The sequence below is a fragment of the Fusarium falciforme genome, chromosome 13 (genome assembly GCF_026873545.1).
Source record: "Fusarium falciforme chromosome 13, complete sequence".
NCBI lineage: Eukaryota > Fungi > Ascomycota > Sordariomycetes > Hypocreales > Nectriaceae > Fusarium > Fusarium falciforme.
The window spans coordinates 71,105-84,142 of NC_070556.1; the positions used below are offsets into that span (position 1 = coordinate 71,105).

Sequence of the window (13,038 nt, forward strand, 5' to 3'; positions counted from 1 at the left end):
TAGGATAAGAAAGCCTTCTCGGCGGCATCGCGAAAAGAAGGACCTTATCCGTCACAAAGCATGTCAGAAGACCAATGATAAAAGGTCGACACCATGATGACAGTACTGTTTCCCTCAACATCATTGTATTACTTGGGCTTCGCGATATTCCCTAATAACCATTTTGCATTATTATGCCACGATAATTGCCTTTAGAATTTTCATGTGATATCGTTAGAGGTTTGGCATTGAACGTGGTTGTAGCTCGTCGTCGAAACCTCCTCTTGTAGGGGCGCTCGCCATTGGCAGTGGGCAATATTGTCGGGTCCGTGATCTCGAACATACCCGATGCTTTTTTACTTTGGCCTCCTATTCCGCGAGAAGGAGAAGCTGGCTATACCTTCGAGACTGATTACCGCCCATGTTTCGATAAAATATGCCCAAACCCGTCCGTGCACACGTCTGTGTCCTAAGCATTCTCGTTGTTTTTTGTACGCGGGAGGGTCTTACTGGTCCTTCGTCAGAATACAGGTGTTCGCCTGTGCACGTTTATAGGGCTCTTCCCCTGGCTAGCACTGCGCCGTCGTCAGTCGCCCCAGGCAACCCAAGCGATCCTAAAAAGACGAGTCCTCCGCCCACGCGTAGCCAATGTCCATAGCTACTGCCGCATAAGTATTGGCTATGTTTGGAGACTGTCCTATTTCTGGGACGATTCATAGGAAGCCATGAGAAGAAAGTGGGATTAAGAGGATGCTGAAGTGTGAACGCTACTCTGTTGAAATATTAAACGCAGTAGGAGGAAGCGAAAGCAAGAATGAATAAGCTTCTGAAACAAAAATAAATCAACTATACCTAGGTGAGGGCCAAGCAGGTCTAGCTCAAATGTGCTGGAGGCGCCACGGCCCTAAACTAGCAAGGTGGCGGTCATAATAATCTTAGACTCTAGTTTCCTACTTATTATCGCCCCTCGGGATATGAGGTTAACTTTAAGTTGAGCATTTAGCTCGAAGCTCCGCGGCATGACGTCGCAGTGAACCACGTCAGCAACGTGGAGTACCCCGGCACTTTGGTCGTCTGCGTTTCCCCAACATTGTCGGATCTCGGGGGGACATGCTCCTCCTGTTGGAGAAGTGGCTTGCACGATGGTGTTACACAGGCATGCCACCTCAAGGAAGATGACCTCACGATGATACCAGAATTGTCAGAACAGCAGGTCTAGTATCTTGGCCTGGTCTCTTTAGATAAAAAGACGAAGAAGGACAGAGATCAGCATAATTAAGAGATGATCCTTGGGTCTCCATCTTCTGATCACTTACTCCATCATTATACGAGCACGCGTGTCTGACACCTCCCTCACGTACATCTCCAGGCCCCCCTTTTCGAGATACTTTAGCATCAGGTAGCTTAATTTCGGGCCTCAATCTAGCTTGGGGATATACAGGCTGCCGCCAGTTCGCTGACAGGCCTCGGTCTCAATCTGCATATCCCAGTGATGGCCCAGAATAACTGGTAAACCGTGCCTGCTGCAGTGTTCCGCCATCAGGTTTGGATGATCCATACAGCAATCAATCCATGGTTTGTGAGCTCTCTCTGCTCAAAAAAGATGGTCTTGGCAATAGCACATCTTCAAGACTCGTATGTTCCGAATCAAACTGCTGTCATATTGATCAACTTCTCACCTAACCTATCTGAAGCATCTTGATTTTGCTGGAGAGTAGCGTCTAAGAACGATTCAAGACTGTTGACCCCTCACCACCCACCAACTATCCGTCGGGTAGGGCAATACTCTTTCCCTTGCTTTGACCACCGCTCTCACTTTTTTTTCCTTCCCTTTTCCCTTCCTTCGTATCCGCCCAGGTACAGCCCCCCTCGCATTGACAAAGAATAACACGTTCATTGTTCTCGACTGCAAATTCCGGTTCTCATTCTCTTTGCTTGCCGTTATCTCGTGTCTCCCTCTCCCACCCTGCACCGGCTACCTCTAGGAATGAGTATCGCTGAAGGAGAGACACCGTTATACCACGGGAATAGCGAGTAAATATGGGGAAAGGTCGGTAAAGCCATTCAATCCGAAATGTGCGGCACTTACGCTTCAGCGACTTATTTCGCAACACCAACATAGGCGAAGCAATGTTTAAATGCCTCTGTCTCCATAGCGAACAGGCCTCCGTGGTCAAGCAGGGAAGCTGGGTGCCACAAGTTGGGGTCGAGGCGCTCAAGAAGCCCTGGGTAGCTGTTCAATCCGATGGGCTCGGTAACACCCCATGGGTTGCGGAGAACAAGGTATTGCTTGTCACCAAGGATAGTGTAGCCGAGAATAGAGTAGGCATGGTTGGCAACGACGTTGCTGCCTCTGTACATGTTGCCAGTGGCGTAGGTCCAGGCAGTCATGGGGTTAATGGTCTTGAAGTTGACGCAGTTGGAGCGGACAAGTCCTAACATGTCATTGGCAGAATGGTTCTCGGCCCTGTAGTAGTGGGGTTCCCGGCCGTTGATCTGTGCCATGGCCTTCACAGGGTCGCCGCAATGCGTCTGGGTGATGTCGGGTTGCTCCGATGAGCTACCGGTGATCCATTTGGCAAATGCCTTCTCATATAACGATGGCCATATGTCAGCACCGTCGCTGGAGCGGCAGTACAGAGGCCCATTGTTCGAGTTGTTGATGGGGATTTCGTAATTAACCTCCACAGTCTCGGTTTTGCCGTTATTATCGCCGCCCTTGTCGTGAAACTTGATGGCGAGGCGCTTCTTCTCATTCTTGTCGTAGTGGACTCGAGTAGCGCGGTTAATGGCAACAGGGTCGGACCAGAAGACCGAAAACAGGGCGGCAATCAGCCAGCTGTTGCCGGCGCAACCCTGTGTGGGATCATCAAAGTTGCGCATGGTCTCTCTTTTCTCGCCAATTTCAAACATGGTAAGATCGCCAATGAGACGCTTGTTGACACTCTGGAAGAAATAGTCGTACATGTCGCGCCACGAGCTGTTAGGCGGTGTCCAGTGACCCTTTTGCATCCTGAATGGACTGACTAGCTCGTTGACGGACATTGTCACGTCACGGTTGGAGATCGTCTTTCCCAAGGAGTGAGCGTGGAGCATCAAGTGCAGCTTGCCATTCTGCATGCGAGCCACCTTAACCCGCGTCTTACCCAGATCCTTCAGTCCGATCTTCTCAAGGTCGTCCAGCTTCTGAACCTCTGACAGATCAGGAGTCATGAGGTCCCGCTCGTTTAAGATCTTCATGTCTTTCTCAGACAACTTCTCTGCCTTCCTCTCCTTCTCGTTGAGCTTTAGCCCGGCGAATAGCACGGAGCAATGCTTCATGTCGAAGAGTTCATCGTAATCCGTCTGCAGGACGTTGGAGATGATCTTTGCCGAGTTTATCGAAAACTTGTCAATATTTCGACCGAGGAGGGCTTCCACGAGTGAGTACGGATTGACAGCACCGACTCTGACATCCTTAGGCGGCGAATCGGGGCGCATGTTCCCCTCCCTGGAGAGTCTAGCCTCAATTTTCATGTCAAGGTCATCGTAGCCCGACTGAAGGCCGTTGGAGCCAACAGATGCTGGCTTGTTAACTTTCTGGCCAAGAAGAGCTTCGACTAAGGCATATGGGTCGATAGAAAGAACATTGGAGTCTTGGGATGCGGAATCCGGGACAAGAAATCGGATGTCACCCATGTTATTTGACGGTAGAAAGAGTAATATAAGATGATTGGAGTATTGAAGAAATTTAGCAAGTGGCCAGGCGAAGAACACGTTACTGTCTGTCGTGAACAAAATGTCAAGAAGTGTCATTGCAAAGGGTTTTATACCTTTCATCCACATGCGACTTGCAATATTACTTGGTTTTTGCCCGTTCTCGCACTTCTGGGGATGATTCACGACTGCGTCAACATCAACCTAAACCTGCACACTTCTACCACCGTCGTCAAGTTCCGTAACGCTCTCGCATCATCGACTGCAGATGCCCTTTGCGGGGGATCTTCTTTCAAATCGTGGCATACATTTCCGGTCAAGGAGGTAAACTTTGCTTGTGCTGAAGTCAGGGTCCAAATATGTTACCTTGAGAACAATGTCATCGTTACGACGTGTGCTTCCACAAGATGAAACCATCCTATCGGTGTTGACGCAGAGCTGATGCTAGATGAAGGCTTGATATTCAGCCCAATGCTGGGAGTGGCATAATTAACTTTAGATGTTGCGCGCAGCATGTGGACCTAACCTTGGTAGTCTAAAAAGTTTCGTAGCAGACCCGGCGGATAGCAGCGGATATGTGCTCCCCACAAATTCGGTTTTGTATTTGCGAAGCTTATTGCAGAGTATCATCAGTAAACTACAACATCAGACAGAAGTTGAATTAACTAGCCCAGTTTCAAAGTGCGCATTGGTTCTGACCCAATAAGGCCTTAGAGCGTCAGATCTATGACGTGCTTTTACACTTCAGAACCCTGAGGGGACGTTGACAAGTTGGTCAGTCAAGAGATGGTAAAGGGCACTTTGTGTAAATTGGCTTCTAGCGTCAAGCTCAGGCGGGATAGCCGAAGCAAAGCATGAGATCCCTCACAGAACTATTGGAGTGTGGATTGCGACAGGGCGGGTAATGTTGGAGGCAGTGGAGATAAAATGTACCAATGAGGCTTTTCTCGAGCGTCTCGAGCGAGCGACGTGGCGCTTTTGACTGCGTTGAGGCGTGATAAATACTTCCGTAAGAAGTGACGCAGAACCGCATCAGCGCCGTTACAGGGATTGTTTACTCCGCATAGAATGCCTTTATGGACACGGTAGAAGCCGACTGGTTGCGCCAGGCAGATGCTAAACTCATCAGAGAATACATTCAACCCATGCGATGGCTAGATAGATCCCCTTGAGATGCGTAAGGTGCTTTTTGCGTACTGGGGGGGTGAGGATCCAATCAAAATGGCTGAAATGCGCGGTACGTGATATCCCACCTTTTTTAACCGAGAGTCAAAGTCCTCAAGTTACAAGTCTTTCTAAGGCGATTCCTAGTTACCGTCTTGTACTGGGAGGAAGGTGGGGAAAAGGGTCCACAAATACCTAAAACGCACCTTACGCATCTCAAGGGGATAGGGTACGTTGGTCTAGAGCGACTTCTTCCTAATAGTGCCCCACTCTCCTTCATACAGATAGAGAACCCAGGTACGGCAAATGGCAAGCTTACGGGCATAAGGGAGGACGCTAATCCCCAGAAAGCTCATCAAGGACTAAGCCATTTTTAGCGACACCATCATGGTGTCGTAATGAGACATTCTTTGACAGCGACATGTCGACGAGTGGATTTGATCCCCGCTTTCTCGCTACTGCAGTAATTGTAGTTTACCATGTCCTGGAACTGGAGTCTATCCCTTCAATTGTGGAAAGCCTCCAGGAGGGTCACTATGGGGTGACTTCCCACCTAACGTATCTTGCAATGGAAGTCCTCACGGCCTCACAAGCTATGGATTAAGACTTTACGTTACTTTTATTCTCTCGCTAATTGCCACACCGATATAGTTACTCACGTATAATTGAAGTACGTGGGGTAATGTCGAGCGCTATACCTAATAAAGGCTCGCCACAATGAAAGGGATAGGGCATCATTTGTTGGTTGCATGATTCCTCCGTATACTTCCGTCGTGATCTCCTTCAAACCCTTACAAAGATATCGTCCCTGGTTTTGTATTTTGCCCCGTGCCCTATGACTGTCCTGCGAGGCTCGTGCGGTTTGCAGCAAGCCAACTTGGTGGCCAATTTCTCCAATTGTTCAGTATCCTAGCTTCAACGGCAGAGGCAAATTCTAGCTGCCAGTGGCGGCAAGAGAGTCGGTCTTGTGAGTAGGTCAAGGGTTATTGGATTGATAACTGGATCCATGATATCTGTCTCCTCGCTATCTTGCTTCTGCTTAAAGACGTCCTGTTGCGGGCGAACGTCACCATCGCTTCGAGCGCGTCCATGTTAGTATCCAATTTTCAGGGTCTGATATACAGGTCCACTTCGTCAGCGGGCATATCCTCTGGAAGTTTCACAAAACCGGCCCTTGGGGTTTGTGGCTAGACAAATACCTGTAGGATGGAAACCGCTTAAATATCAGAGATTTCATGGGAAAATAACTTCATCATGTAGTGGTGACGGACTACAACAGAGATGATAAGGTGAGTGCGTTGGTAGAGGCGGGAACAGATGTAGCCATGAAAGATGTTTATGGGGCGGACGCCCGTCGATCTTGCGAGAGACACGAATAAACAGATCTTCATATTTCTGTTAAAGGCTTGGCAGAAATCGGCTGTGGCAGAGCAGTAGAACCAGGATAGGAAATAGAATTGATAGTCCTCGTAAATCCCAAGAGGAGGAAATTAGAGAGAAGGAATACATGAGCTGGCCCAGCAGTCTTGGCACTGGTTTGCCAGTATCTATATGCTGGTAGAGAGCGCGCGCTTACATAGGTGCTCGAGTACTTGTTCAGTGCTAGCACGCACGTCTTAGCATGAATAGCGAATCGCGTCTGGTATCAAGGTGTTGTTGCTCAAGACAAGATAGAACGAACAAGTCAAAAGACGGCCACTTCGGGAAAAAAAATACGTCCAGGGGAGAAACATAGTATCAGGTGAAGCCGCAAAAATAGATCATAGATAGCTATCAAAGCTGATCTTCTCTGTGCTGAGCTTTTCCATCGTGCTTCTGGGGCGGGTGCTGATTCAACTAAAAGCCTCTCCACCCAGGCCCTTAATCCTGCTACCATCTAGAACGCAACAGGGTGCGTCGATCATCATCTTCTTAATCGAATCAACCTTGATCTTGCAGAAGAGCTTTGAGAAAAGGTACTGGTCACCAGCATCGTTGAGAAGAGGTAAGGTGCGGTAGCCTTGCTTGAGGTTGCTAAGCTTAGCAGTGTAGGTGGCCACTGCCGGTCTGTCATTATAGTTCTCGCCATCGTTGGAGAGTTTGACAGACCATCGAACAAAGACCAGATCGGGTTGTTTCTTCGTGACTTTGAACTTGAAGTGACCATCAAACATTGGGTTGAAGCCGTTCTCTCGTACGATATTCGTCCGGAACTTTTGCGGCGGGTCAAAATCTCTAGGCAAGGCTGACTCATTCCTCTTCTCCCGTTTATCACTGGCGTGGAAGACCTCGACCTCGACGTACGGGTTCATCGCCTTGTTGGCAGGAAGGCTGGCCGGTCGCATAAGCCGTTGTGCCGAGATGACATCGATGGTGAATGAAACAACCCTGCGCTCCTTCTTGCCCCCAGGAAGTTCGGGGTTGTATGGGAGCATTTGGATGTCCCGTAGCTCCGCAGGTTTAAGCACGTAGCCCGAGAAGTCCTGGCCACCGTCAAACATAGCGCGGTTGATCTGCATACCCAAGTCGAAGGTCTGCCAGTTGAGCGCAACCATCTGGATTCCGCGGCGCCAGTACAGAAGGGGATCAAAGTTGTTAGAGGTGATTCGGGTGCGATCAGGGTAAACTCGCATCATGAAGCGCAGGTTGTGGAGGTCGACTGCTATCTTCTGTTCCTTGGCGCGAAAGTGCTTGGCAAAGCTCGACTCCATGAAGGAGAAGATGTGGTTGTATTGCTTCGCCTCGGCAGCGTCAAAGCCAGCAAAATTGACACCGGCACAGTAGACGCCAAGATCACCAAGCTCTTTAACAATCTGGGTAGACGTCTTTCGTGAGTTTCGCTCTCCGCCGCTGTCATTGTCGCTGGCGCTTCTACTCGCCCTACCTTGCACCCCGCCTTCAGTAATTGTGTTGACACGAGTCTTTCTGACCGGTCGACGACAAGAAGGGCTAGGGCTACGCATGAAGCTCTGAGGAAGCGACTGCGAAGGCATCAACATGGCGGCATCAGTCACGGAACGAGTCAGTGGTGAGTTGAGGCTGTTGCCTCGTCGGCGGCCGCGGAAATTGCTGGCAGGAGGCTCCTGCTTGCTCTGCGGCATCTTGACCTTGATAAGGATGCGTTCCATGAGCTCAGAGGGCGAAGGAAACTTGTCATAGCAGTCTTCCAACGTCTCGGTGACCAGTCGAGAGCCGAAGGCCTCCTTCATAATGTTGACCATGATGGCTTGCTGATTAGGGTTGCAATGAACCTCGAGGGAGATCCAGAGAGGGAACCTCGACTTAACAAAGGCGTACTTATTGATCGTGGCTATGACCTCACGGAAACTAATCGAGGTCGTAAGGGTGCGACCGTGGTTGACCTCGGGCTGCCCAGAGTTGCCATCCCAGCAGTCAACCTCGACACAGCGGCAGCCTCGAATAAGAACCGAGATGTAGCCCTCGACGCTGGACTGACCGGCTACCTGTCGACCAAGGAGGTAGGTGTTGTGGGAGCTAGAGATGATATATTCGTTCATGAGGCGGTCAAGTGTGTAGTTTTGAGGCTCCGGTATAATCGCTGAGTTTATCTCAGATGTTAGGTACCTCACAAAGGCGGCTTCGGACATGATCAGCATGTCATCAGCCGCATCGGTGGTCTCGACTGCATCAGGTCGGTATCGGTGGCCGAGGTAGGCAAATTGCTTCTCCCACATAGAAAGGTTAGAATCCACGTCCTCCCCTTGGATATCGCGGAGGAAAGCCAGAAACTCTGGAAAGGTCATGCCAGTCTCAGGTTTAGCGGCAATGCTGCGAATGATTCGCTGAACATCGTGCCTCTGCTTCATTAGGCGGATGAAACCCCTGAACTCGGTAAAGTTGAGCTTCTCACGTCGTCGGACATCGGATAGGCGGAAGTTGGTCTGCAGGGTCCACTGAGAGCTGTAAATATGAAGGTTCTGGCAAACACGCTTGACTCCGGCTATGTCCAGTTCCTCCTGCTCAGGATCACGGGGCTGGTTACCGAACTCCCTGGTCATCTCAGTCTGCCAATACTGGGCCATGGCTCCATCGTCGAAGGCCATGAGAGAGGTCATTGACCCCTGTCGGTAAGTCAATGTAGCCTCGAGGAACCCAGTCCAGCGGTTCAAGACTTCCTCATTATCGGTGACAATGTGCAGAAGCTTGGTCCTCGAGTTGCCTTGGACGGTATAGATGATGGTGAACCAGGTATCCGCGCACGATTCGGACATTCCAAAGTCAAGGCAGTATTGTTGAGTATCAGGACCAGTTCGGATCTCTTTGATCTCATCGACGTGTAAGGACTTATGTGGGCGAGCAGGGTCCCACGAGAGCTTGTTAGATTCGGTCTCATACATAAGATTAACCCGTCTCGTGCGACTTCTCCTGGACACCTTGAGAACTTCACAACCATTCCGAAGCTCGGCCGGCAACACGGGTCCGGCCTTGGCACTGCCACTTCCATTAGTTGAACCGGCAGCGTCATTGTTGCTTGATGAGTGAATGGCTCCATCGAGGCCAAAGAGAGATATGTTGCCATCCGGAACCGGGTCAGCCTCCTCGTCCGTGTCAGTCGCGGCGTTATACTCTGGCGGCCGTGGCGGGGCAGTGGCGTTGCTGTCACTCCGACAGCGCAAGATGCTGGGACCGATACTACCGTTCCGGCTGGCAGGGGCTGCCGAAGATTGTTGTCTGCTGCTGGCAAACCGATGGGCGCGATTCGAGAAGCGGCGAATCAACTTGCTACTCTTAGGCGAGGCCTCGGGCATTGCGCTGGGGTTGCAGCTAGCCAAGCTTCGATCTAGTGAGTCGTTGCTCGTCTTGCGAGATAGGATAGACTCCGGTAGCTGAAAGTTGTAGGGGTACGGGTCCTCATTCCTACCGTGCATGGGTTTAGGCGACGGTTGGACTGAGGAACTCGTAGTCAGAACGACGGTATCGGGTGACATTATGGGCGATCCTTCTTGTGAGTGGGAGGCTGCTTTGGAGGCGCTGATAGCCGATACCGGGACCTTCGAGGGCTGAATGGATGAGCGGGTCGTTAAAACCCGGCCAGGGTAAGAGCTTGGCAACTGGGCCGATAGAGAGATCATGTCTATACGTAGTTAAGGTGAAGGGGGGAGCAGGATGTGATATGGCTCGGGGTCTGGGTTGGAAGGAGTCATGGCTGTGTGCTTGTGGTGGTGGCCGCACTATGTGAGTAAAACCAGGGCGCATCTGCAGGTTGCGTCGATATATACAGGAGATTAGTAAGTGGGATGAGCCATGGTGGAACGCGCCGGAGAGAAAGGGGGGGAGGGGCCGCAATTGCAGGGGGAAGATACAGTTGCAGAGGCTGATCTCTTCGTGGAGTAGCCGTTGTCGACCTTCTGGGGCCGACGCTAAACGGAACGCCGCGGGAGTAGGGTTGGAGTCCGGGAAAGGGCGTGAGCGTAGGCATGGTGGATGGACGGACGAAGGTATCACCATCTCCTTGACTGCGCGAAGGCATCCAACGGGTACTTGCCCCACTGCTAGAGCACTATCAAATGCCGCTGATATCGCAGTTAGATCCTGTTTCCACCTTATTGCACTTGTAGTGAGCGAAGTGGGAAACTAGCCGTGATTGGCCAAGATCCCTGCCTAGTACGGGTTGGATGCCTTCGCGCAGTCAAGGAGATACATGCAAAGACGGCTGCAGCACGAGATCGCCGTGAAGTGGGCCGCAGATCCCGGCTGGTCAAACCGCCACCATAAATCCCCTGTCCTACTCGTCCATAATCAAATAAAACCCACCGTCCTGATCACTAGGGCCATCAACCCCGCATACTGAAAACGACGCCGTCGTCGCAGGTAGAAGGTATCAATTCGCCCAGAAGTGCTGGATACCCTCGCGATCGCACGTGGCAAACGTCGACCCGGATCGGGAATCGCACAACGGCTCGAGTGAACACAGACGTGCATGGGCCATGGGCCTAGGACAACCCTCCAGAGGATTTTGAAATTACGTTGCACTCTATTTCAGACAATGAATGGTCATCGCCAACCAACTCCTCTGCGTACGAACCTACTATGTACAAGGGCCAGGGTTGCAAATAAATCCACTGAATGCAGGGTCTGTCGGAATCTACCCGCTGTACCAAAGTACAAAGTTAGGGGGCCCCCATACCTAGATGCAGAGACAATTGGGCCTAACTATATCCATCCATGTTACATCTGAGACGGTCCCTTCCACGAGGCTGGTCGGCTAGTGGATTATTCATCCATCAATTCCCTTCGAAGCGGGAGTGGAGTGGATGGAGTGGAGTTGAAAGTGGAGCAGTTAAGTGCTCCCCCCAAGTTAGATGTGCGAGCTTAACTCTGGCTGACAGCTATGATCGTGAACAGTCTTGGCAACGCAGCTTTTACTGGCATTTAACGAAAGCAGTGCCGTTAGAACCGTTGAATGTTCCTCACTGGAGCTATATAAGCCACAATATGCCGAGTAACCTTTGCATGACAAACAGCAAATTGAAGAAAAAAAGTAGGGAACCATGCATTCACCTTTCCATGACAGCGTGGGCTGAGCCAGAGGTCTCGAAGTGCTCTCGTGACGAACCAACTGGTGCAGTCCCAAAGACCCACGCAAGGTTGATTGCTGCAGGAAGCTCCCTTTGTTCCTCCTTCTTCCTCTGTTCATCGCTTTCTTCCTTAGCTATAGTATACTTGCTGTAGCCGACCAGCCAGGGTGTTGGCAATAACTTCAGTTTTGATGAACCGCTAACCACTGGCGTAATAGACTGCCCCACTAATTCATCCACTATATCCATTCCACTCTACGATAGCTTCAAATGGGTCCACTACACTGGCGGGCGCCGTGGATTAAGGTCCATCCACTCTACTGGGACGGCCAGTGAAGCGGATGGATTGATTTGCAACCCTGACAGGGGCGTAGGCCAGTCACCGTACCGCCTCCGTACCGCCTCCGTCCGAAGAGACGTCACTCAGCGGCACTCCGAGAAGCTTGCACATCGGATATGAATTGTCTCGACCTCTTCCTCATATACAGGTGACCAACATGTCCTCAAAGGATTAGAATGACAGGTCGTCCGCTTAGCACTACGCAGCAGTCGCTGCTTTCTTGGTTTCCTCGCCCGCTTCTTGGATATCCTGCGCGATGACCCTCTTCGCCGCTTTTAAGATATAATCGACGTTCCCGTACTCTTCCCTTCCTGGCTATCAAGCTTTTGGAGTGATGAAAGGCCCCAACAGCTGTATTTTAGTAAACCAATAATGTAAGGACAGACAGCAAGGGTCCTCTATGAGGCCTGAAAGGGGACCCTGACTTTAAACTCCTATACTTGGGAAAAGTATAGTCATAATAGCCAGGATTGATGTTCCGGGAACGAAATATTTCTAAACTTTACCAATTTTAACATCGTTTAACTGCGACACTGAACCAAATGGCTCCCGCTGATTAGGCTATCCTCAATATCGTCCTCAGCTGCAGTCCGGAACATAAATCCTTCGAATGGTTGTTTCCAATGCATCCAAAGAATCTAGGCGAGGGTAGACGCCATAAATTGTCCAAGTAAACCTGCAGTTGACTCGATATCTGGTTCTTCTCAGATGCGGCTAAACGGCTAAACGGGATCCAGATGGCGTCAAACCTCTCACCCATAATATTTTCCATGATGATGTACTCGGGGTGGCGTATCTATCATTATCAATCATTATAAGAAGAGCAATGAAATGAAATGATTGCTGGATAAGCAAGACTATGATGATACTGATCATTGAGGGGGAAGGAATGAAATGATAATGATTAAAATGATTCGATGAACGGAGTATCCCGGCGGACCTTAGATACCCTATACTACGCAGCATAAACTGCTTCTTCCGCCACTGGTTCCTTTAGTAATCCGTCATAATCGTCCAGCAAGTCTATCTTTAACTAGGATCTCACTCCATCGGTTTCCGCCTGCAGACGACGGCGTTTCGCTGACACCATGTGTGAATACTTTCTCGCATTCGCATTGGAGGCACAGAGAGGATGTCTGTGACAATCAGCTTAAGGCGTGGGTATTCATACCTCTTATTGAACTAGTAGAAGAACGGGTCGCAGACCTTCTCCAGGGGATTGGCGAGGCGTAGCCAGGGTAACATCTGGCTCTTCAATCGAAACGAGCCTAAATCGGCTATTTCGATATCGCAACAATGGGGTGACGAATTGAGGCTTGCCAGAAACGAGTAGATAGCCGC

At 50.4% G+C, this 13,038-nt stretch overlaps 2 protein-coding genes across 2 annotated transcripts; both read right to left on the reverse strand.

Moving 5' to 3' along the window:
* Positions 1-2,079: 2,079 nt before the first annotated feature.
* Positions 2,080-3,657, reverse strand: NCS54_01463100 (Calpain catalytic domain-containing protein; the record flags this gene model as incomplete). Its single annotated transcript, XM_053159769.1, has 1 exon — positions 2,080-3,657. One exon carries the CDS (start codon positions 3,655-3,657, stop codon positions 2,080-2,082), a length of 1,578 nt encoding a protein of 525 aa, XP_053015744.1.
* A 3,014-nt stretch (positions 3,658-6,671) lies between these two features.
* NCS54_01463200 (Phosphoinositide phospholipase C) lies at positions 6,672-9,767 on the reverse strand (the record flags this gene model as incomplete). Its single annotated transcript, XM_053159770.1, has 1 exon — positions 6,672-9,767. One exon carries the CDS (start codon positions 9,765-9,767, stop codon positions 6,672-6,674), a length of 3,096 nt encoding a protein of 1,031 aa, XP_053015745.1.
* Between the last annotated feature and the right edge of the window lie 3,271 nt (positions 9,768-13,038).